The sequence below is a fragment of the Pteronotus mesoamericanus genome, unplaced genomic scaffold (genome assembly GCF_021234165.1).
Source record: "Pteronotus mesoamericanus isolate MK-2021 breed Mesoamerican mustached bat unplaced genomic scaffold, CSHL_Meso_final contig_27, whole genome shotgun sequence".
NCBI classification, from domain to species: Eukaryota; Metazoa; Chordata; class Mammalia; order Chiroptera; family Mormoopidae; genus Pteronotus; species Pteronotus mesoamericanus.
Window position 1 is genome coordinate 7,936,906 of NW_026555115.1, and position 21,286 is coordinate 7,958,191.

The 21,286-nt window shown below is 38.2% G+C and overlaps 1 protein-coding gene across 2 annotated transcripts in view; it reads left to right on the forward strand.

Moving 5' to 3' along the window:
• PTPN4 (protein tyrosine phosphatase non-receptor type 4) overlaps positions 1-21,286 on the forward strand; it is a 258,211-nt gene that overhangs the window by 220,613 nt on the left and 16,312 nt on the right. For both annotated transcript variants that reach the window (XM_054575007.1, XM_054575008.1), the window contains 4 exons: positions 3,970-4,136; positions 4,923-5,013; positions 5,098-5,159; positions 9,058-9,204. In XM_054575007.1, coding sequence (XP_054430982.1) covers positions 3,970-4,136; positions 4,923-5,013; positions 5,098-5,159; positions 9,058-9,204 — 467 coding nt within the window. The remainder of the gene's footprint in view (positions 1-3,969; positions 4,137-4,922; positions 5,014-5,097; positions 5,160-9,057; positions 9,205-21,286) is intronic.

Sequence of the window (21,286 nt, forward strand, 5' to 3'; positions counted from 1 at the left end):
CTGTCTCTGATGATGTCAGATGTTGACCCAGTCTGACCTCAGGCAGTCTATACGAGGCTTCCAGGAATCTGCTATCTGTGGCTGTCTCCTTTAGCTGTTAAATCTAGTCACTCTGCACTCAGTAGGCCGACTTAGACATCACAGGGTGGGGCAGAGTTCCTCCTGGGAGCGGAGTTATGTGGTCCTCTCAGCCTGCTGCTGCCACTCAGGGGAATAGTCTGCCTGAGCCAGATCGCTGCTGCCGTATGAGGGAGGAGTCAGCACCGGGATCCCGCCAGCCATTCTCTCTGTTCTCTCCCCAAAGCCTCCATCTTGAGTCTCTCCTCAAGTGTCTGTAGACCAATCTGCATCCCTTTTAGCCAGGGATCTACTGTCTGTGGCTGCCATTGTGTGCTCAGCAGCCAGGCTTTAACACTACTGGACCAGGGCCAAGTCCCTTGTGGGGGTGGGGCTATTGTGTCCTCACATGCTGTTGCTGCTCAGGGGAGTGGTCTGCCTGAGCAAGATGGCTGCTGCCCTCTGGGGAAGGAGTGATCACTGGGATCCTGCTGGCCACCCTCTCAGTTCTCTCCCCATAGCCTCCTTCCCCAGGTGTCTCTAGCCCGCTCTGCCCTGACCTTTGCAGAATCCCTGGATAAGTGGCTGCAAATAAAAATGTATGCATTGGCCCTTTAAATGTCTCTTTGGATCTCCAGCCACACCTGTCTCTGGCAAACAGCAACCCTTCCGCTTTTTGCAACTGGCTGTTATCTGTGTACTTTTTGGGCTCTGATGCTGTGGGCTGGAGATCCCCGCTTATGGTGTAAACCCCGCTGTTTCAGGGTGATCCAACTGGCCATTTCAATATTCTTCTGGTGCTGCCACCCATGGGCGCCCTGCCCACCTTCTCAAGTCTCTACTGCACTCCTTACCAATTAGGTTGTGCTAAAGCTCATTCTTCTGTCTGTCCAAGGTTATAAGGCTCCTCTCTTGCTATTGTTCAGTTGTTTTTTCCAGGTGATTTCTCCACAGTTTCGTTGTAATTCCAGATTGGTCCTAGTAGGAGGTCAGTGTTCCTTCTACTCACTCCTTCGCCATCTTGATTCTCCCCATAATCAGAGTCTCAGTCTTGTAGAAACCCAAATACAGTAAGCTCTGGCTCCTCTGCTGACTACCTGAGTCCTTTGTAACGATCTCAAGAACATCCTGCTGATGTGAAGCACTCAGTGGCTCCTGAAACAGTCATTCCTTCTCTGGATAGCTTAAACTGTTAGTTGAACTAATAATCCAACTTCCTTCAGTCCTGTTGTTCCTAATTTTGTCACTTTGTGTTATGCAGAATAAGTTTAATTCCTCTTTCTTCAGTTTTTCTGACAGGAGCTGATTTCACCAGAAAGACTCGCCATTTCCTCCAGTTCATTAATGCCAGATATCCTTCAGCAAGTGTTCATACAGCATTGTTTCAATTTGCAACACTTTATTAGTCTCCTTTGAGAAAAAATTCTTATATATCTATATCCCAGCATTAGACATATTCTTCCAGTTTTGTTCTGAACAGTTTGCTGTTAATCATAGTTTTAGCCACAAGAGTAATTACTGGTTAATGCCATGTTACCAGTTGCTGAATATATACCATAGGGAACTAAAGTGTAATTAGAAGTCTGTCTATTCCCACACCATACCCAACCTTGTAAAATTTACATGAAAAAATTACAAAACTCATTTTGCCTCTTGGGTACAAATAGGCATTTTCATTTCATCTTCTCTACTTTGTGTTTCTCTGGTTTCATGATTTGAAATTTGCTTTCTTGGAAAATTCATAAGATTTCAACAGAACTTTCTGTTTTGACTTTTTAAAGAACTCATTCATTTAAATCTGATATTTAGGTGATTTATTATTAGGCATCTTCTGTCATATAAAGCAACTTAAATTTTATAGTAAGAATAATTAGTCTCTTTGTTGATAATAGATACTAAAGAACTTAATAGTAGTTTTTAAATGCTTTCCATGCACCTGGACTCTCTTGTATATTCTCATTTAATCTTTTCTGCCATATAATGAGACTGATGACTTATCCCCATTTTATAGTTGCAGACATTTTGGGACCTAGACATTCAGTTGTCTGCTCACAAATACATGACTAGTACAGACCTAGAATCTGAACAAAAGTCCCTATTATGGAAAAGTCTTAACCTTTTAGGAATTCCAACTCACCTCATTTATACTTTAAATTAGGAGAAGAACCAACCTACATCTTACTTGCGACAAATGATCTTTCTAATACTATTTTATTGTCAAAATCTGGACAGGACCTTTATTTACTTTCTTTGTGAGTTCATTCAGTGTCATTTTAATATAACACTGATGAGAAAAAAGAAAAAAATTCCCAGCTGGGGCCACTGTGTGGAGTTGGCAAACTCTCCCATGTCTCTACATGGGTTTTCTCTACAGATTCCTCCCATATCCCAAAGATGTGCACATGAGGCAAATTGACATGTCTTTCTTGTCCCAGTCTGAGAGAGTTGTGAATGTGTGTGTGTGAGTGGCCCTGTGATAGAAGGGTATCCTGTCCAGGGTGGGTTTGCACCCTGAGCTGCCAGGAGAGTATCTGGCCACCTGTGACCCTGAACTGGAATAAGCAGGTTGGAAAATAATTATCTTACTTGTTTTTAGTAGTTGTTACTAAATGTGTGTATAGCTCATACTTGTGTTAGTATTTAATATTAGAGGTATTTAGGATGTTTATTTAGAAGTTTGGTGATGTTTTTGTGACCAGAAATGTGTTGTAGGAACTTAACTCTTGTTTTTATCAGTTAGGTTTTGTTATACATCATTATGTTAAAATTGAAGTTTCCAAGAACCTATCAATAATATTAAGTGAGGACTTACTGTATAATCAAATAACAAAGAGCGTATTTTTTTCTCGCCTTTTCCCCTTTAAATCTTACTCTTCTTAGACAAAATGCATTTATACCTTTTTGTCTTTTTGTTCTTCATTTTAGAAATTTATTCTTCCCAAAAGTGTACTCACATCTAAGCAGGAACGAAACCACTTAGTCAAGGGATAATTGACCCCTAGCTGGTTCCATCCTTTAGAGAACTGTATTCTGGTTCTCCTCCAACTTTGCCCACCACCACATGGTCAAGATTTTGTAGGAGCAAGGGAACACACTAGGCCATCACTTGTGACCTCCCCATCCTTCCTATACCCTCAGTTCTCTGTCCACATAGCTCTGAGCCCACTTTCTGGGCCTGTGTGGCTATTTTCCCCAAATCAATTCTCCAAAGGTGGCTCACATGATGTATGTTCCTCTAGACCAAGGTAACTGGCTAAAATGAAACAATTGCAGAGGTATGTAGAACAAGTTTACATATAGACCGGGATGTTCATGGGAATGTTTATATTTTCCCATGTTAAATAATGGAGCTGAGGGTAAGAAAAAGGTAGGGTGGTCTACAGACCAGAATCTGGGGTCTGGCTCTCCTCACACTGCCATGATAATGAGTTCTGCCCTAGTATCTCATTTGAAATCTAGACTCCCAGGTTGTTTTGTAGGTGTCAAGGAGAGAGGATAAAACATTTTGTTTAAAACTCTGTTCATTTTATTTGTAACCATTCATATCTACACATATAGCATATAGGCCTCTATTTGTACTCTTTCCCTAGGTCCCACAAATTAGGGCAAGTCTGTTCAGAGCTGCATTTTGGCAGCTCCTCTTTTTTCTTAATGTCTTTCCAAGTCATAGACATTTTTAGCAAAATGGCCAAGAACCCTTCTTTTCCCCAAAGCCACTGCAGATTTATTCAACCCCACAGTCACTCTTTGTCCCCACACCATGGCATCAGATTCAGATCAGGTGAATTTTAAATAAATAAAGCATTTCCTGACACATAATTAAAGAATAAATCTGCTAAATTCCTTTCACCAATTCATTAAGTTTTCCATTTGGGTGTTTTGTTTTGTTTTGTTTTGTTTTGTTTGTCTTAGCTGTCTATGATGTAGTGGAAGAAAAGCTAGAAAATGAGCCAGACTTCCAGTACATTCCTGAGAAAACCCCACTAGATAGCGTCCACCAGGATGATCATTCCCTGCGGGAGTCAATGATCCAGCTAGCTGAGGGGCTTATCACTGGAACAGTCCTGACACAATTTGATGTAAGTAATACTGTATGATTTCTTAACTGCCTTATCTATTCATTACAATTTACAAACTGAGAAATATTTGAGACCAGAGTTCTAAAATACAAAGTTTTTGAAATTGCTCCCAAAATACTAGCTATCGTTACAGAAATAGATGCTTATTTAAAAGAGAGAAATAAGGAGATTTTAATGCATGTCATCAAACTAAATTTTTTCTGTAATTAAATAGCTGTTTTTGTGAACATTGGTAGATGAAGATAGATGATTGCAGGCTTAAAAATCCTGAGTTAAAAGAAAATAACTTTTGTACTTTGTCGTATTTAAGCCTTCTCTAATTTTTGTCAGTGTAGTTAGCCATCATTAATATTTGTTGCTTTGAAGTATATGTTTTAGATAACTGACTAAAACATTTGTGACTAAAAAATATTTCAGTGTCTGTCAGTTTTTGGTTTTTTTTAAGTTCTTTGGTTTATATGCTATAAACATCTACAAACTAAATGAAAGCTAAAGGTTTTCTGCAGATTTTCTGTTCAAAACTTCAGGTACATTTTTGCTGTAAGCAAAATTGTTTTCACTTTCTTACCATTCTTCAAAATGTGATATATAATTCATGTCAGAAATTGTACCAAATTTAGCTTTGGAAATCTGGTTTAATACCCTATCAGTCTAAGGTACATCATTGTGTATGGATGAGGTATTTTAAGGAATAAAACCTGTTTCATAGCATAGAAACAAGTCAGAAAAACAAAAAAATAAACCCTTGATGGCTTGCTAGACTTGTTTTTTTTGGTTTTTTTTTAGCAACTATATCGGAAAAAACCTGGAATGACAATGTCTTGTGCCAAATTACCTCAGAACATTTCCAAAAATAGATACAGAGATATTTCGCCTTGTAAGTACCCATGATCTCTGTATGTTAAGATTAATCTTTTTAATATAACTTTATTAAAGCATTATTTCTTCCAAATTTTTTCAGATGATGCTACACGGGTTATTTTAAAGAGTAATGAAGATTACATCAATGCAAATTATATAAATGTAAGTTTATTATATCTTTTTCGTTGGTATAGAGGGGCCACTATAAACTTTTAAGATTTATTCCTTTCTGTTAAAAGCCGAACCTTGAGATAATATTGAAATGTTCAGATATTGAAAAATATAAAATTAATGTTAAAAAATAGTCTGGGTGTAGCATATTAATCGATACATAGAACAGTATAATAGAATAGTCTAGTCCAGAAATAAGCTGAAATAAAGACTAAAATTTTGTTTATGGTAAAGATAGCCTTTTAAATCATTGAAGATAAAACATTATCTAGTGAATGAGTTAGGTCTGTCTGGAATATATCACTGTAAGGAGGGGTTCCCCCCCATAGGTCAAAAAAAAGGATTATTACTTTTTTTCTTTGTATTACAGAAAATTTCAATCATACAAAAGAAAAAGTAAAATGAACCTTTTTATACACATAACTCATCTTCTGCAGTCATCAACTCATGTCCAGCTTTGTTTCACCCCTACCATGCCCCCACACATCCAAATTATTTTGAAACAAATCCATACATCATATCATTTATCTATAAGCACTTCACCCTCACATTCTTGAGGCCAGCATACATTTTAGATATATCAAAATATAAATGTAAGGAATGGAATCATGAAAGTACTTGGAGGAAATATGTGAAAATTGTTTAAAATGTCAGAAAGGGGCCCTGACCAGTGTGGCTCGTTGGTTGGCCATCATCCTACAAGCAAAAGGTCACCAGTTTGATTCCCAGTCAGGGCACATTGGCTGGGTTGCGGGTTTGATCCCTGGACAGGATGTGTGCAAGAAACAACTGATTGATGTTTCTCGCCCTCTCTTTTTTTCTCCCTTCCCCCCCCTCTAAAAATAAATAAATAAAATATTTGAAAAAATTAATATCCCAGAAAGGGGAAGGTTTTTCTAAGTTTATATACATGTCTATAAAGAAAAGATTGATGGATTTGGCAATGTGAAATGTTTAATTTGAGAGATTATTAAAAGGTATTATAACATCAAATGACGAACTGAATTTTTAAAATACTGCAAAGGGCTTATTTCTTCAATATATAAAGAGCACTATAAATGAGTAAGAAAGATAAATACAGTTCAATGAAAGCAATGAAGGCTATGCAAAGACAGTTCCTAGGAAAACTTTTGCAAATGACATTTAAAAAATTTTTATGGCACTTTCAATTCTATAGAAAAGTAAGACAGTGTGAAGATCCACCCCCCCATCATAAACCTTTACCCCTTCAAGAACAATCAACAAATGACCAGTCTTGTTCCATCTAAACTCTACCCCCTTGATTATTTCTTAAGCCCAAATATATCACTCTTTGTAAATAGAGTCCATTTTTATTATTTATGATAGTCTATATAAAGTCTTCATTAACCCTGAATTAGGAAATACTGAATCCTTGCTCCAAGGGGAAATACAGGGTTAGGTTCCCATAAGCCTCTGGTTGCAACATTTTTGTCAATGTACATCTTGTTTCTGTTTAAAGATACCTTATTTAATACACATTGTTGATTAATTAACATTGAACTCACAGCCAACAGCACTATAACTCACACCTGAAGGAAGTTTATCTAGCATATGTGTCTTCTTCATAAGGCATATCATGGCCCCATTACATTTAGAACACCAGATAGTACTCAGCAGTACCCTTGGGGACCACTCTATAAACAGTGAAATCACTAACAAGTACAAAAATTTAAAAACTAAATGCATTCCAAAAAGGATGCTTGTTTACAGTACGAGAGCCAAAACGATAAGACAGAACAGCAGCATCATATTCCACATTAGCTAGAAATGTGCATTTCAGTAGCTCAGATTTTTCCTCTTTTAATATGTCTGTAAATAACCATGAAAGCTCTGCAGGTACTTTGGGCTTACAAATAAATTTTAACAAGTAGGCAAACTTCGATACACGAAATCTGTGAATAATGACAAATCACTATCATAGTATGTATCTCTTTTTATTATTTTTTTTAGCAAAACCACTATACCATTATAGCACTTAGAAAAATAACACAGCTAAATGAATCATACACTCAAATTTACAAAAAGAAAAGTGCAAATCACAACTCCAGGAAATTAATTAGCATTTTTCACTTATTATATTGAAATAATCAGGAAGTTTGATAATACCATATTTAAGTCTGTATTCTTTATCTGAAAGCTTGAGGTCAAATATGCTTTAGAAGTTAGAATTTTTTTTCCATGTTTTAGTTATTTAGTATATATGGCATATATAATACAGATAACATCCCTAGCAAGCTATAATCAGTTTATTAATATTCAACAGCTAACTGGATATTCCCACTAACAGTCTTAGGTGAGTTCAGTTCAGATATTTCTGTGAAATGAGCCCAGGTTAGGTCAGGTGTACCAAAAGAAAAAGACAAAGTTACACTTTAGAGCAGGAGTAGCTATCCTTTTGGTATCTCTGGGCCACACTGGAAGAAGAGTTATCTTGGGCCACACAGTAAATACACAAACACTAACAAAAACTGTTGAGCAAAAAAAAAAAGAGGTCTGTGCATATTTTTTTAAAGTCCACCACCACAGATAAGCTAAAAAGTCCTCACATAGTAATCCTAATTATGCAGCCCCCTTTCAATAATCTCTTAAAATTATTGAGCAGGTCCCAGTTTGTGATCACTAATATAGAAAATACACATACATATCTAGGTAATAAAACTAAGTAATGTTTTAAGTAAATTTACAATTTTGTGTTGGGCCGCACTCATAGCCATCCTGGGCCACGGGTTGGACACCCCTGCTTTAGAGCATTGGGAATTCCAGAATTGTGGATTATAAATTATGGCTATATTAAGGACACTGTGAGGAAACAAGCATTTCTCATACATGATTGGTAGAAGTATAAATAAGACAACCTCTTTGGAGAGCAGTTTGGTACTATCTGACAAAACTCTAAAGGCACATACACTTTGATCCAGCAGTCTCATTTCTACCCACTGCCCATTCAGATAGGTTTCTTAATGTGCGCAAAAATGTTAGATTTACAAAAGTATTCAGTGCAGCTTTGTTTATGGTAGCAAATAGATTAGCAGCAACTTAAATGTCTCTTAAATAGAGTATGGTTTATTTATACACCAGAGACACTAAAAAGAATGAAATTATATTTACAAATCTGACATGATCTCAGTGATAAAGTCGGGGGGAAAGAAACAAGATGCAACACTATGCTACCACTTACATTTTACAGAAAATGAGGAAAATAGTTTTGCACATTCATTTATGTGTTGTATGTAGAGTATCTCTGAACAGATATATTAGCAACTAGAAGAAAAGATTGCTCTTCTGGACATAAACTGCAGGCTGGGATAGAAGGGAGACTTCTTTCTGTATTCACCCTTTGGTATTCTTCCAGTTGCTCTCTGCTTATGTCACCTTTTCTTTTTTTAAGTTTAATCTCAAAATGTAGTATGATGATGACTCATCTTACCCAAATACAATCTTAACTCTTTCTGAAAATAATAATGAATTTAAAATGTTTCTCTAATATTCTTAGATGTTATATAGAATCTAAACTGAAATGGCAGAATGTTTGCTTCAAACAAATTTTACCAACAAGTGTTTTAGAGACCAAGTGTCTGCCTCTGAAACTAGGTGCTTTGTAAAACTGCTCTTAAAACTATAACAGTGCTTTGGAAAACACTTGAATTTCTGTTTCTACTAATTGGAAAATAAATTTGTATAAATATCAGCCATTGACACAAAATTTCTTCCACAGATAAAATAAGAAATTGTTGATAAAGATTTGTTGTATTGACTTTGCAGTTTTTTGAAATTGTATTCAGTTATTTGGTGGATGATTTTCATATGCTTAGTTATAGTAAAAAGTACTAATATAAAATATTTTATTTTTGTGTCTTTTTCATTTTAGATGGAAATTCCTTCTTCTAGCATTATAAATCAGTATATTGCTTGTCAAGGGCCATTACCACATACTTGTACAGATTTTTGGCAAATGACTTGGGAACAAGGCTCCTCCATAGTTGTAATGTTGACCACACAAGTTGAACGTGGCAGAGTAAGTCATACTTAAATCTTATTTGTTGCTTGGGCATTCTTCAAATTACTGTACATATACTATAGTCAAAATATTCACATTGATTTAGGCTTTTTTGTAACCTTTAAATCCAAAAGGAACAGAAAGTACATTAATGCTTGTCTAAGTCTAGACTGTCATACAGTAGGAGTAGGATAGAGGAATGAGTGCCCAGTGATTACTAAAGGGTATGGGATTTCTTTTGAGAGTGATGAAAATGTTCTAAAAGCGATTGTGTTGATGATTGCACAGCTCTATGAATATTCTAAAAACAGTTGTATACTTTTTAAAATTTTTCTTTATTTTTCAATTACAGTTGATGTACATACAGTATTATATTAGTTTCAGGTGTACAACCCAGTGATTAGACATTTTCTATAACTTAGAAAGTGATTAACCCAATAAACCTAGTACCCGTGACTATTCTGTAACTATCAATTTGTACTTCTAAATCCTTTCACCTTTTTCACCCATTCCCCCAACCCACCTTCCACCTGGCAACTGTCAAAATGTCCTCTGTATCTATGAGTCTCCTTCTGTTCTGTTTGGTTTTTAGAGTCCACATATAAGTAAAATTACCTAACATTTGTCTTTCTATGTCTCATTATTTCACTCAGCACAGTGCCCTCTAGATCCATACATGTTGTCACAGATGGCAAAGTTTAATTCTTTTTTATGGCAAAGTCATATTCCTTTTTCTATATATATATCACTTCTTTATCCATTCATCTATTCGTGAAAAACTAGGTTGCTTCCATTTCTTGACTATTGTAAATAATGCTGCAATGAACATATGGATATATATGTCTTTTCAATTTAGTGTTTGGCCTTCTTCAGATAAGTAACTAGAAGCAGAATTTCCCGGTCCTTCCATCTCTTGTTATAGCCTTTGTTTTAAAGTATATTCTTTTCTGGTGTAAATATTACTACCCCAGCTTTTTCTTTTTTTCCATTTTCATCTAATGTTTTTCCATCCTTTTTACTTTCAGCATGTGTGTGTGTTTTTCGATGTGAAGTGAGTCTCTTCTAGACAGCATATGTAAGGATCTTGTTTCGTTATTAATTCAGCCACCATATGTCTTTTGATTCAAACATTTAATCCATTTGCACTTAAAGTAATTGTTAGTAGATAAATGTGTTTATTTCCATTTTTCATTCATATTTTTTCCCTTCATCTAAAGATAAAGGGAAAGCATTTCTTGTAATGCTGATTTGGTGGTGATGAACTACTTCAGCATTTTTATATGTCCTTCTAGTCTAAGTGATAGCTTTGATAGGTAATCTTAGTTCAGGTCCTTGCTTCTCTTCAGTTTGAGTATCTTGCCAGTTACTTCTGGCCTACAAAGTTTTTGTTGAGAAATCAACTGACAAGTCTTACGGGAGCTCCCTTGTAGGTAACTCTCTTTCTCTTGCTGCTTTTAAGATTCTTTCTTTGCCTTTAACCTTTGGCATTTTAATTGTCATGTGTCTTGGTGAGGTCCTTTTTTGGATTGAGCTTGTTTCTAACTCTCTGCACTTCCCAAATTTATGTGTCTATTTCCTTTACCAGTGCAGGGATGTTTTCTGTCATGTCTATATTTTCAAATAGATTTTCTGTGTTTCTTTTTTATTGTTGTTCAGTTACAGTTGTCTAAATTTTTCCCCTGTTGCTCTCCCCTGCCCTGCCCGTGCTCCACTTCCACAGTCAATCCCCACCCTATTGTCCATGTCCTTGAGTCCTTTATACAAGTCCCTTGATTAGATACTTCCCCTTATTTCCGTCATCCCCCACCCCTCTCCCCTCTGATCACTGTCAGTTTTTTTCCTTATTTCCATGTCTCTGGTTCCATTTCACTCATTTGCTTGGTTTGTTGATTAGGTTCCACCTATAGGTGAGATCATATGGTATTTCTCTTTTGCTACCTGGCTTACTTCACTTAGCATAATATTCTCCAGTTCCATCTATGCTGTTGTGAAGGTTAAGAGTTCCCTCTTTCTTTCTTCTGCATAGTATTCCATTGTGAAAATGCACCACAGTTTTTTGATACATTCATTTACTGATGGACACTTAGGCTATTTGCAGCATTTGGCTATTGTAAATTGTATTCCTGTGAACGTTGGGGTGCATAGATTCTTCTGAATTAGTGTTTATGGATTTTTAGGGTATATTCCCAGCAATGGAATCCCTAGGTCGAAGGGCAGTTCCATTTTTAATTTTTTGAGGAAATTCCATACTGTCTTCCACGGTGGCTGCAACAGTCTGTATTTCCACCAACAGAGCAGTAGAGTTCCCTTTTCTCCACACCCTGACCAGCACCTGTTTGTTGACTTCTTAATGATGGCCTCTCTGACCAGTGTGAAGTGATATCTCATTGTGATTTTAATTTGCATCTCACTGATGGCTAGTGATGTTGAGCATTCTTCCATATGTCTGTTGGCCCTCTCTGTGTCCTCCTTGGAGAAGAGTCTGTCCAGGTGCTTTGCCCATTTTTCAATTGGATTGTTTGTCTTCCTGGTGGTGAGTCATATGAGTTCTTTATATATTTTGCAGATAAAACTTTCATGCAGGTTATCATTGGCAAATATGTTTTTCCTTATGCTTGGTTCCCTTTTAATTTTGCTGATGTTTTCTTTAGCCATGCAGAAACTTCTTTAATTTGTTGTAGTTCCATTTGTTTATTCTTTCCTTTAGATCCCTTACCCTAGGCAACATATCAGCAAAAATACTACTGCATGGGATATCTGAAACTTTACTGCCTATGTTTTCCTCTAGGACTTCTATGGTATTATGACTTATATTTAAGTCTTTTATCCATCTTGAGTTTATTTTGGTGTACAGTGTAAGTTGGTGGTCTAGTTTCATTTTTTTGTATGTACCTATCCAGGTCTCCCAACACCATTGTTGCAGAGGTCATTTTTACTCCATTTTATGCTCGTGCCCTTTTTGTCAAATATTAACTGATCCTATTGACATGGGTTTATTTCTGTGCTTTCTATTCTATACCATTGATTTATATGTCTGTTCTTATGCCAGTACCAGACTGTTTTGATTACAGTGACCTTGTAATAGCATTTGATATCAGGTATTGTGATCCCTATTATTTTGTTCTTCTTTCTCAAAATTGCTGAGACTATTCAGGGTCATTTATGGTTCCATATAAATTTTTTAAATATTTGTTCTATATCTGTTACGTATGTCATTGGTATTTTAATAGGGATTGTATTGCATCTGTAGATTACTTTGGGTAGTATGGACACTTTAATGATCATAATTCTTCCAGCTCATGAACACAGTATATGCTTCCATATATTTGTGACTTCCTTGATTTCTTTCTTCAGTGTTGTATAGTCTTCTGAGTACAGGTTTTACCTTCTTGGTTAAGTTCATTCCTAGGTATTTTCCTTGTTGCTATAGTAAATGGAATTTTTTCCCTAGTTTTTGTTTCTGATATTTCATTATTGGTGTACAGAAATGCCTTTGATTACTAAATAGTGACTTTGTATCCTGCTATTTTGCCAAATTACCTTATTAGGTCAAATAATTTTTTGGTGGAGCCTATAGATTTTTCTGTGTACACTATCATGTCATCTGCAAACATGATAATTTTACTTCCTCCTTTCCAATTTGGATGCCTTTTATTTCTTTTACTTGTCTGATCCCTGTGTCTACAACTTCCAGTACTGTGTTGAATAAGACTGGTGAAAGTGGACACCCTTGTTTTTGTGCCTGATCTTAGGGGGAAAGCTTTTAGTTTTTGCCCTTTGAGTATGATGTTGACTATATCTTTCTTATCTCTGCTCTTTATTTTGTTGAGGTATGCTCCCTCTACTCCCATTTTGCTGAGTGTTCTTATCATAAATGGGTGCTGTACTTTGTCAAATGCTTTTTTAGTATCTATTGATATGATCCTGTGGTTTTTGTCTTTCCTTTTGTGTATGTGATGTATGACATTTACTGATTTGTGAATATTGTACCATCCTTGCACTCTGGGATGAATCCCACTTGATCATGGTGTGTGATCTTTTTAATGTATTGCTGGATCTGGTTTCCTGGTACTTTGTTGAGGATTTTAGCATCTATGTTCATCAGTGATCAGTGATATTGACCTGTAGTTTTCTTTCTTTTTTGTGTCTTTATCTAGTTTTGGAATTAGGATAATACTGACCTCATAAAAAGAGGTTGGGAATCTTCCCTGTTCTTGAATTTTTTGGAATAGTATGAGAAGAATAGGAGGGAGTTAGCGCTCCTCAATGTTTGATAATATCCACCTATGAAGCCATCCAGTCTACAGCTTTTGTGTGCTGTGAGTATTTAATTACTGCTTCTATTTCACTAGCTGTTATCAGTCTATGCAGGCTTTCTGCCTCTTCTCCTGATTCAGTTTTGGAACATTATATTTTTGTAGAAATTTGTCCATTTTGTCCAGGTTGTCAAATTTCTTGACTTAGAGTTGTTCATAGTAACTTCTGACAATCCTTTGTATTTTTGTGGTATCAGTTGTAATTTCTCCTCTCTTGTTTCTGAATTTATTTATTTGGGTCCTCTCTCTCCCTCTTCCTTTTTGTTTTTGTTTTGTTTTGTTTTGTTTTTGGTCAGTCTGGTTAAATGCTTGTTGATTTTGTTTATCGTTTCAAAGAACCTGCTCCTGGATTTGTTGATCCTTTGAATTGTCCTTTTAGTCTCTATGTCATTCAGTTCTGCTCTGATCTTGATTATTTCCTACCTTCCACTTGCTCTGGACTTTGTTTTTTTGTTGTTCCTCTAGTTCTTCTAGATGCTGGGTTAGGTCGTTTATTTGAAATTTTTCTGTCTTTTTTAGATAGGCCTGTATTGGTGTGAGCTTCCCTCTCGGGACTACCTTCGCTCTGTCCTGTAGGTTTTGGGCTGTTGTGTTTTCATTTTCAGTTGTTTCCAGAAACTTTTTGATTTCTTCCTTGAGCTCATTGTGAACCCATTCATTGTTTAATAACAAGTTTTTCAGACTCCATGAATTTGAGTAGTTTTTAGTTTTTTCCTTGAGGGGTCGGTTTCTAATCTCTAGCCATTGTGATCCAAGAAAATGCTGGATATGACTTCAGTTTTCTTCAATTTATTCAGATTTGTTTTGTGTCCTGCCATGTAGTCTATCTTGGAAAATACTCCATGAGCATTTGAAAAGAATGTGTATTTTGCTTCTTTGTGATGAAAGGTTCTGTATATATCAACTAAGGCCATTTGATCTAGAATGTCACTCAGTGCCACAATATCCTTGTTGATTCTTCGTTTGGAAGATCTATCCATTGTTGACAGTAGGGTGTTAAAATCCCCTACTATAACTGTGTTGCTGTCTATATCTTTCTTGAAGTCCTTCAAGATTTTCCTTATATATTTTGGTGCTCCTATGTTGGGTGCATCTGTTTACAATGGTTATATCTTCTTGATGGATCCTTCCCTTAAGTATTATGAAATGTCCTTCTCTGTCTCTTTTTATGGCCTTTGTTTTGAAATCTATTTTGTCTGATATAAGTGTTACTATCCTTGCTTTTTTTTTTTCCCTTCCTATTTGCTTAGAATATTGTTTTCCCATACCTTCACTTTCAGTCTAGATCTTTTGTTCCAAGGTGGGTTTCCTGTAAACATGTGCGGGTCATGTTTTCTCATCCATTCAGCTACTGTATGTCTTTTGATTGGGGCATTTAATCCATTTACATTTAATGTTATTATTGATAGGTACTTATTCATTGCCTTTTTTTCTCTTTGTACCTGTGTTCCCCCCCCCCCCCTTTTTTTCTTCATCTTCCTAAAGCTATCCCTTTAACATGTCTTCAGTGCTGGTTTAGTGGAGGTGTATTCTTTTAGCCTTCTCATATCTGGGAAATTCCTTATTTCACCTTCCATTTTAAGTGAGAGCCTTGTTGGGTAGTCTTGGTTTTAGGCCTTTGCTTTTCATTACTTGGAATAATTCTTGCCATTCCCTTCTGGCTTGTAATGTTTCTGTTGAGAAATCAGCTGATAGCCTTATTGGAGCTCCTTTGTATGTTACTACCTGTTTCTCCCTTGCTGCCTTTACAATTCTCTCTTTGTTTTAGAATTTTGCCATTTTAATTATGATGTGTCTTGGAGTAGGCCTCTTTGGGTTCATCTTGATTGGGACCCTCTGTGCTTCCTGGACTTGTGTGACTTTTCCCCTCCTCAAATTAGGGAAGTTCTTCATCATTACATTTTCAAAGTTTTTTATCCCTTGCCCCTCCTCTTCTCCTTCTGGTATCCTTGTTATACAAATACTATTATGCTTCATGTTGTTCTGCAGCTCCTTTAACCCCTCTTCATTCTTTTTTGTCTTTTTTCATTTGTTGCTCTGTCTGGGAATTTTCTTCTTCCTTGTTCTTCATCTCACTGATTTGCTCTTCTGCTTCACCTAACCTGATTTTGATTCCTTCTACTGTGTTCTTTATTTCAGATATTTTATTTCTTATTTCCTCCTGGCTTTTATTGATAGTTTCTGTGTCCTTTTTCATGTTGGTATAGTTCACAGTAAGTTCCTTGTTGCTTCCCTAGAGTTCTTTGTAGTTCTCAATGAGCTCTTTGTTCATCCTTATAACCATTATTTTAAACTCTGTGTCTGATAGTTTCCTTTCCTCAGTTTTGTTTAGCAGTCCTTCTGGGGATTCTCCTTTCCTTTCGATTGGAGCTCGTTTCTTTGTTTCCGCATTTGAGTTGACTGTTCTTGTTTGTTTCTGCGTATTATATTGATCTGCTTTGACTCCCTGTCTTCATGGTGTGACCTTCTATGGTGGGAGACCTGTGGAACTCAGTTATGCAGTCTCCTTGATCTCCTGAGCTGATGCTCTTAGGCTGCCCTTTATTTCATTTATGTGAGCTCTCTTGTTGTAATTGGGTTTTGGTTTTTGTTGGGTCGTTCTTTGGTGGGTCCTTCCCTGCAACTGGCTGACTGAGAGTCACTCCGCCCACCACATCTTATTTACTGTGTACAGGTGCTGTCAAAACAATACCAAACAGCCGAGGAAACAAACCACTTCCGCAAAAATAACCCCCACCCACAACCAAACTAACTAAACTATCAACATCAAATGAGCAAAGATTAATAAAGGTGTAAAGAGATTGACTATTATACAAAAGGAAAAATGAATATGAGATGACTAAGTGAAAGAAAAGTGATTTTGTAAGAGTAAATGGAGGAGCAATAATAAGAGTAGGGAATACAGACAAGGTGAAAAGAGATAGAAAATAAAATTTACATCATAAATAAAAAAAGTGAGGAGGGAAGGCAGAACGGAATAAGAGAAGGAAAGTAATAGTATTAAGTTTAAACCAAACTTTAAAATATACATATATCTAGTGAGAGGAAAAAAACAACAAATTATATAAAAAATAGGAACCTAAATGGAGAGAAAGATCCACCACAGCACTATCAACTACAAATGAGCTCAGATTTATATGATTGGGGTAGAAATAAGAGGGGAAAAAGAAAGAAAAGCTTAAACAATGTCTAGAGTAAGGAGAAGTTATTTTGAGAAGATAGAGGGAGAAGGAATACTAAGAGTGTTACCTAACAAAAGGACCCATGGAGGAGAGGTGCCCAGATGCTATTACCGAAACGACACCCTCCTTCCCCAGGACCCCTCGGTTGTGGGTCCTTTGCCCGCCGCCTTGGAATTATGGCTCTGAATGGCAGAGTTTGGTGAAAAGGAAAAGGAACTATTTATTCAAAAGTTATACAGGTTTGATTAATGGCTAAATGTCACCTTAAACCTCAAAATCCCTTCAAAACTACCACCAGCACACACAGCGTCCTGCCTTCCCCCTTGTGCCCAGTTAGGCCAGTCCGGCCAGTCAGGGGTACCATCCTTCAGAAGAAAAAAGAACAGAAGTCCGGGCTCGGCTAGGCAGGCCTCTCGCGGGTCCCAGGACCATCTGTTGCGTCGCCGCAATCTCCAGCTCTTAATTCATAACTATGTGGCACCTTCTCCTGGCCCAATAACAAGAGTCCTCTTTCCCCCCTTTCTTCCCGCGTGGTCTTCACACTGTTCCCCAGAGTCTGAGTCTTTGTCTCTCCTGCAGCCCCCTGTCTCTCTTCTTTCTCTCCCAGTTACATTCTCTATTAAGTCTTTGGAACCTTCCTGATTAGCTTTGGTGATATGCAAAATAACCCTCTTCGCATATGAGGAATGAAGCTATCCTGTTACTGACATACAAAATGACTCTCAATGGCCCTGCTCAAGGTTCCCATCCCCCATGGCGGCCCGCCCTGGGGTGGGGAGAATATATATTTCTTGGACACCCCAATCTCTGGACCCCATTACAAATACCCTTTGGAGGGACTCTGACTGTGCCCCATTACAAGAGTAAGGAATGAAAACCAGGATAAGACAGGGAAATATTAACATATAAAACAAATAAAGGGCAAGAGGAAGGCAAAATGGAATAGGAGATGGAAATGGTAAAATTTGAGCTTTGAAATACAAAAGTAGTGACTATCTGGGAATAAGACTGGAGAAATGAAACAACCACCACCTATCCACAACCAACAAGCAAAGATTGATTAGGGTAGAAGGAAGATAAGGGTATTTTAAGAATGGGAAAAAGAATGTGAGATGACTAATGACAATCACAAATGGTTTTGAGAGTTTGGTCCAGCCAAGTAGGTAGATACACTTTGCCTCCTCACACAACCAAAAGAAGGACAACAACAAATTTAAAAACAAAAAATAACCAGAACTGCCAGAAAATCGAACTGTATGGAAGTCATACAACCAAGGAGCTAAAGAAGAAACATTCATCCAGACTGGTAGGAGGGGCAGAGACAAGCAGGCAGGACGGAGAGGACACATTGCAAGGCGGCGGCTGACGGACCAGGAGGTCCCATATTTGTGTGCAGATAAACCAGGAGGAACAGCTAGGGAATGAGAGAAATCGTGCAATCCAAGATTCCAGTGCTGGAAAAGAAAGCCTCAAATCCTCTGGCTGTAAAAAAAACTGAGAGGTTTCGGCAGCAGGAGAAACTCCCAGGCTCACAGGAAAGTCCATTGGAGAGACCCATGGGGTCCTAGTACATAAGCAAATCCACCCTCCTGGGAATCAGCACCAGAAGGGCCCAATTTGCTTGTGGGTTGCAGCCGAAGTAACTGAAAGCCTGCCAGGAGCCAAGTAAGCTGCTCTGTTCCCTTTGGACCCCTCCCTGCATTACAGTGCCAGGACACCTCAACCTGGGTTGCCCCGTCCTGGTAAAAACCTAAGGCCCCATGCCTTCCAACATAACAGGCACTCTGAGATAAAGAAATATGACCCAAATGAAAGAACAGATTAAAGTTCCAAAAACAGAACTAAGCTATGAAGAGATAGCAAACCTATCAGGTGCACCGTTCAAAACACTGGTAACCTGGGTGCTCACTGAATTGGTTGAGTATGGTCACAAAATGAAGGAAAAAGTGAAGGCTATGTAAAGTGAAATAAAGAAGAATATACAGGAAACCAACAGTGAAGGGAAGGAAACCGGGAGTCAACCATTTGGAACACAAGGAAGAGAGAACCATTCAACCAGAACAGAATGAAGTTACAAGAATTTTTAAAAATGAAGAGAGGCTTAGGAACCGCTGGTACAACTTGAAACGTTCCAACATCCAAATCATAGGGGTGCCAGAAGGAGAAGATGAGGAAGAGCAAGAAATTGAAAATTTAATTTGAACAAATAATGAAATAATTTCCTGGGTAGATTCCCCAATCTACCCAGGAAATTCAAAAAGCTCAGAGACTTCCAAAGAAGTTGGACCCAAGGAAGCACATACCAAGGCAATCATAATTACATTACCCAAGATTAAAGATAAGGAGAGAATCTTAAAAGCAGCAAGAGAAAATGAGACAGTTACCTGCAGAGGAGTTCCCATAAGAATATCAGCTGATTTCTTAAAAGAAGCAGTGCTGGCAAAAAGGTGCTGGCAAGTAGTAGTCAAAGTCATGAAAAACAAGGACCTACATCCAAGATTACTTTATCCAGCAAAGCTGTCATTTAGAATGGAAGGGCAGACAAAGTGCTTCCCAGATAAAGTAAAGTTAAAGGAGCTCATCATCACCAATCCCTTATTATAGGAAATGTTAAAAGGACTTATGTAAGAAAAAGAAGATCAAAAACTATTAACAGTAAAATGTCAACAAACTCTCAACTATCAACAATTGAACCTAAAGAAAAAGAAAGACAACAACAAACTAAGCAAACAACTAGAACAGGTACAGAATCACAGAAATGGAAATCAGAGGCGGCAGGGAACAATGGGGGAAAGGTACAGGAAATAAGAACCATAAATAATAGGTACAAAATACACAGTGCTGATTCCCAGGCAGGTGGGTTTGTATATGTTCTAGGACCCTGTGGGTCTCTCCAGTGAACTCCTGTGAGGCTTGGAGTTTCTCCCACTGCTGCAACCCCTGCAAGTTTTTACAACCGGATGTTTTCACGCTTTGTTTACCTGCACTGGAACCCTGGGTTGCATGGTCTGTCTTGCTTCCCCACCATTCCCAGTTTTTCTACATGCAATGTGGGACTGCCTGGTTCTCCAGCCACTGTCTTGCTGTGCATCCTCCACCCCGCTGCCCATCTCCGCCCCTCCTACCAGTCTGGATGAATGGTTCTTCTTTAGCTCCTTGGTTGTCAGACTTCCATACAGTTCACTTTTCTGGCCATCTGGTTATTTTTTGTTTTTAAATTTGTTGTTGTCCTTCTTTTGGTTGTGTGAGGAGGAGAGTATATCTACCTATGCCTCCATCTTGACCAGGAGTCTTGCTCTTTCAGAGCTTTTTCTTCTTTCCCCTGTGGAAATGTACCCAGAAGGAGACTTCTGAGCTTGGACTTGCTGATCTGCAGAGCCTGTAATCCTGCAGGTGGGGTTGGGCTCACCTGTCTGTGAGAGTATCTAGCTTGCTGCAGCAAATCTCAGGCCTTCGGTTACTGTCTTCCAGTCCCGAGCCTGCCACTCTCTCTCATAGAAGGTTCAGCCCAAATTCTTCCATCCAGTCAGCCTCTGCGCACAAGCCAGGCTGGGTTGGGTCTTACCCTTCCTTCAGTGCACTATATCCTTCTGAGTTTTTGATTAGCAGAGCTGCTGCACCCGTGTGCACAAGCATGTTAACCCCAGGTCCCTGCTAAGTTTCTCTGAGGCCCCCACACTGTATCACCTGTCTGGAGGTCCTGTTCTCCACATCTTTCCCCTCCCCCAAAATCACTGCATCTCTCACGGTCAGGTCTGGCCACCACCTTTCATAGCCTCCAACAGTGTTAGATAAAAGTTTCTCTCTGGATCTTTCCCAGATGGTGTTGGGAAGGACCCCGCAGCTGTACACAGGGCAGTGGTGGAGTGCTGACCCCCCTCCCTCCAATGATCTTCAGCCTTGCTGTTTCTGTAGCCCGCATTTCCCTCGACTTTTCTATCTGCCCCAGTAGCTTACAGCGCCTCAGCCGCCCCACAGCCACCCCAACTCAGTGCAGCCACAAGTACTGGGCTGGGCAGCCATGGCAACTCCGCTTAGAAAGCCTGGGCCACTGGCTTCTGGGTGCTCTGTGGGCAGGCAGGTTCTTGCCCATTCCCACACACTCACTCTGTGCTCTGTGTTTTGATTGCATGTCGGGTCCATGTCTGTGAGCAAGTGGATGGAGCTGTCAGCTACTCCGTCACTATCTTGGGTTTTCTCAAATAGGTTTTCAGGTTCTCTCTCTTCTTTCTTCAGCACCATGATGCATGTGTTGGTATACTTGAGGTTGTCCTAGAGGCTTCTTAGCCTGTCCTCATTTGGGGGATTTTTTTTTCTTTTTGCTATTCTGATTGAGTGTTTTCTGCTTCCTTGTCTGCCAAATCACTGGTTTGATCCTCTTCTTCCTCTAAATCTACTATTGATTCTCTGTAATGTATTTTTCATTTCAGTTATTGTAGTACTCATTTCTGACTGGTCCTTTTTTATGTTTTCTATCCCCATTTTTATGTTTTCTATCTCTTTGTTGAAGTTCTCACTGAAATCATTGATCATCCTTATAATCAGAATTTTCAATTCTACATCTATGTTTGTCTCCATTCTGTTCAGTTCTTTTTTCGGGTT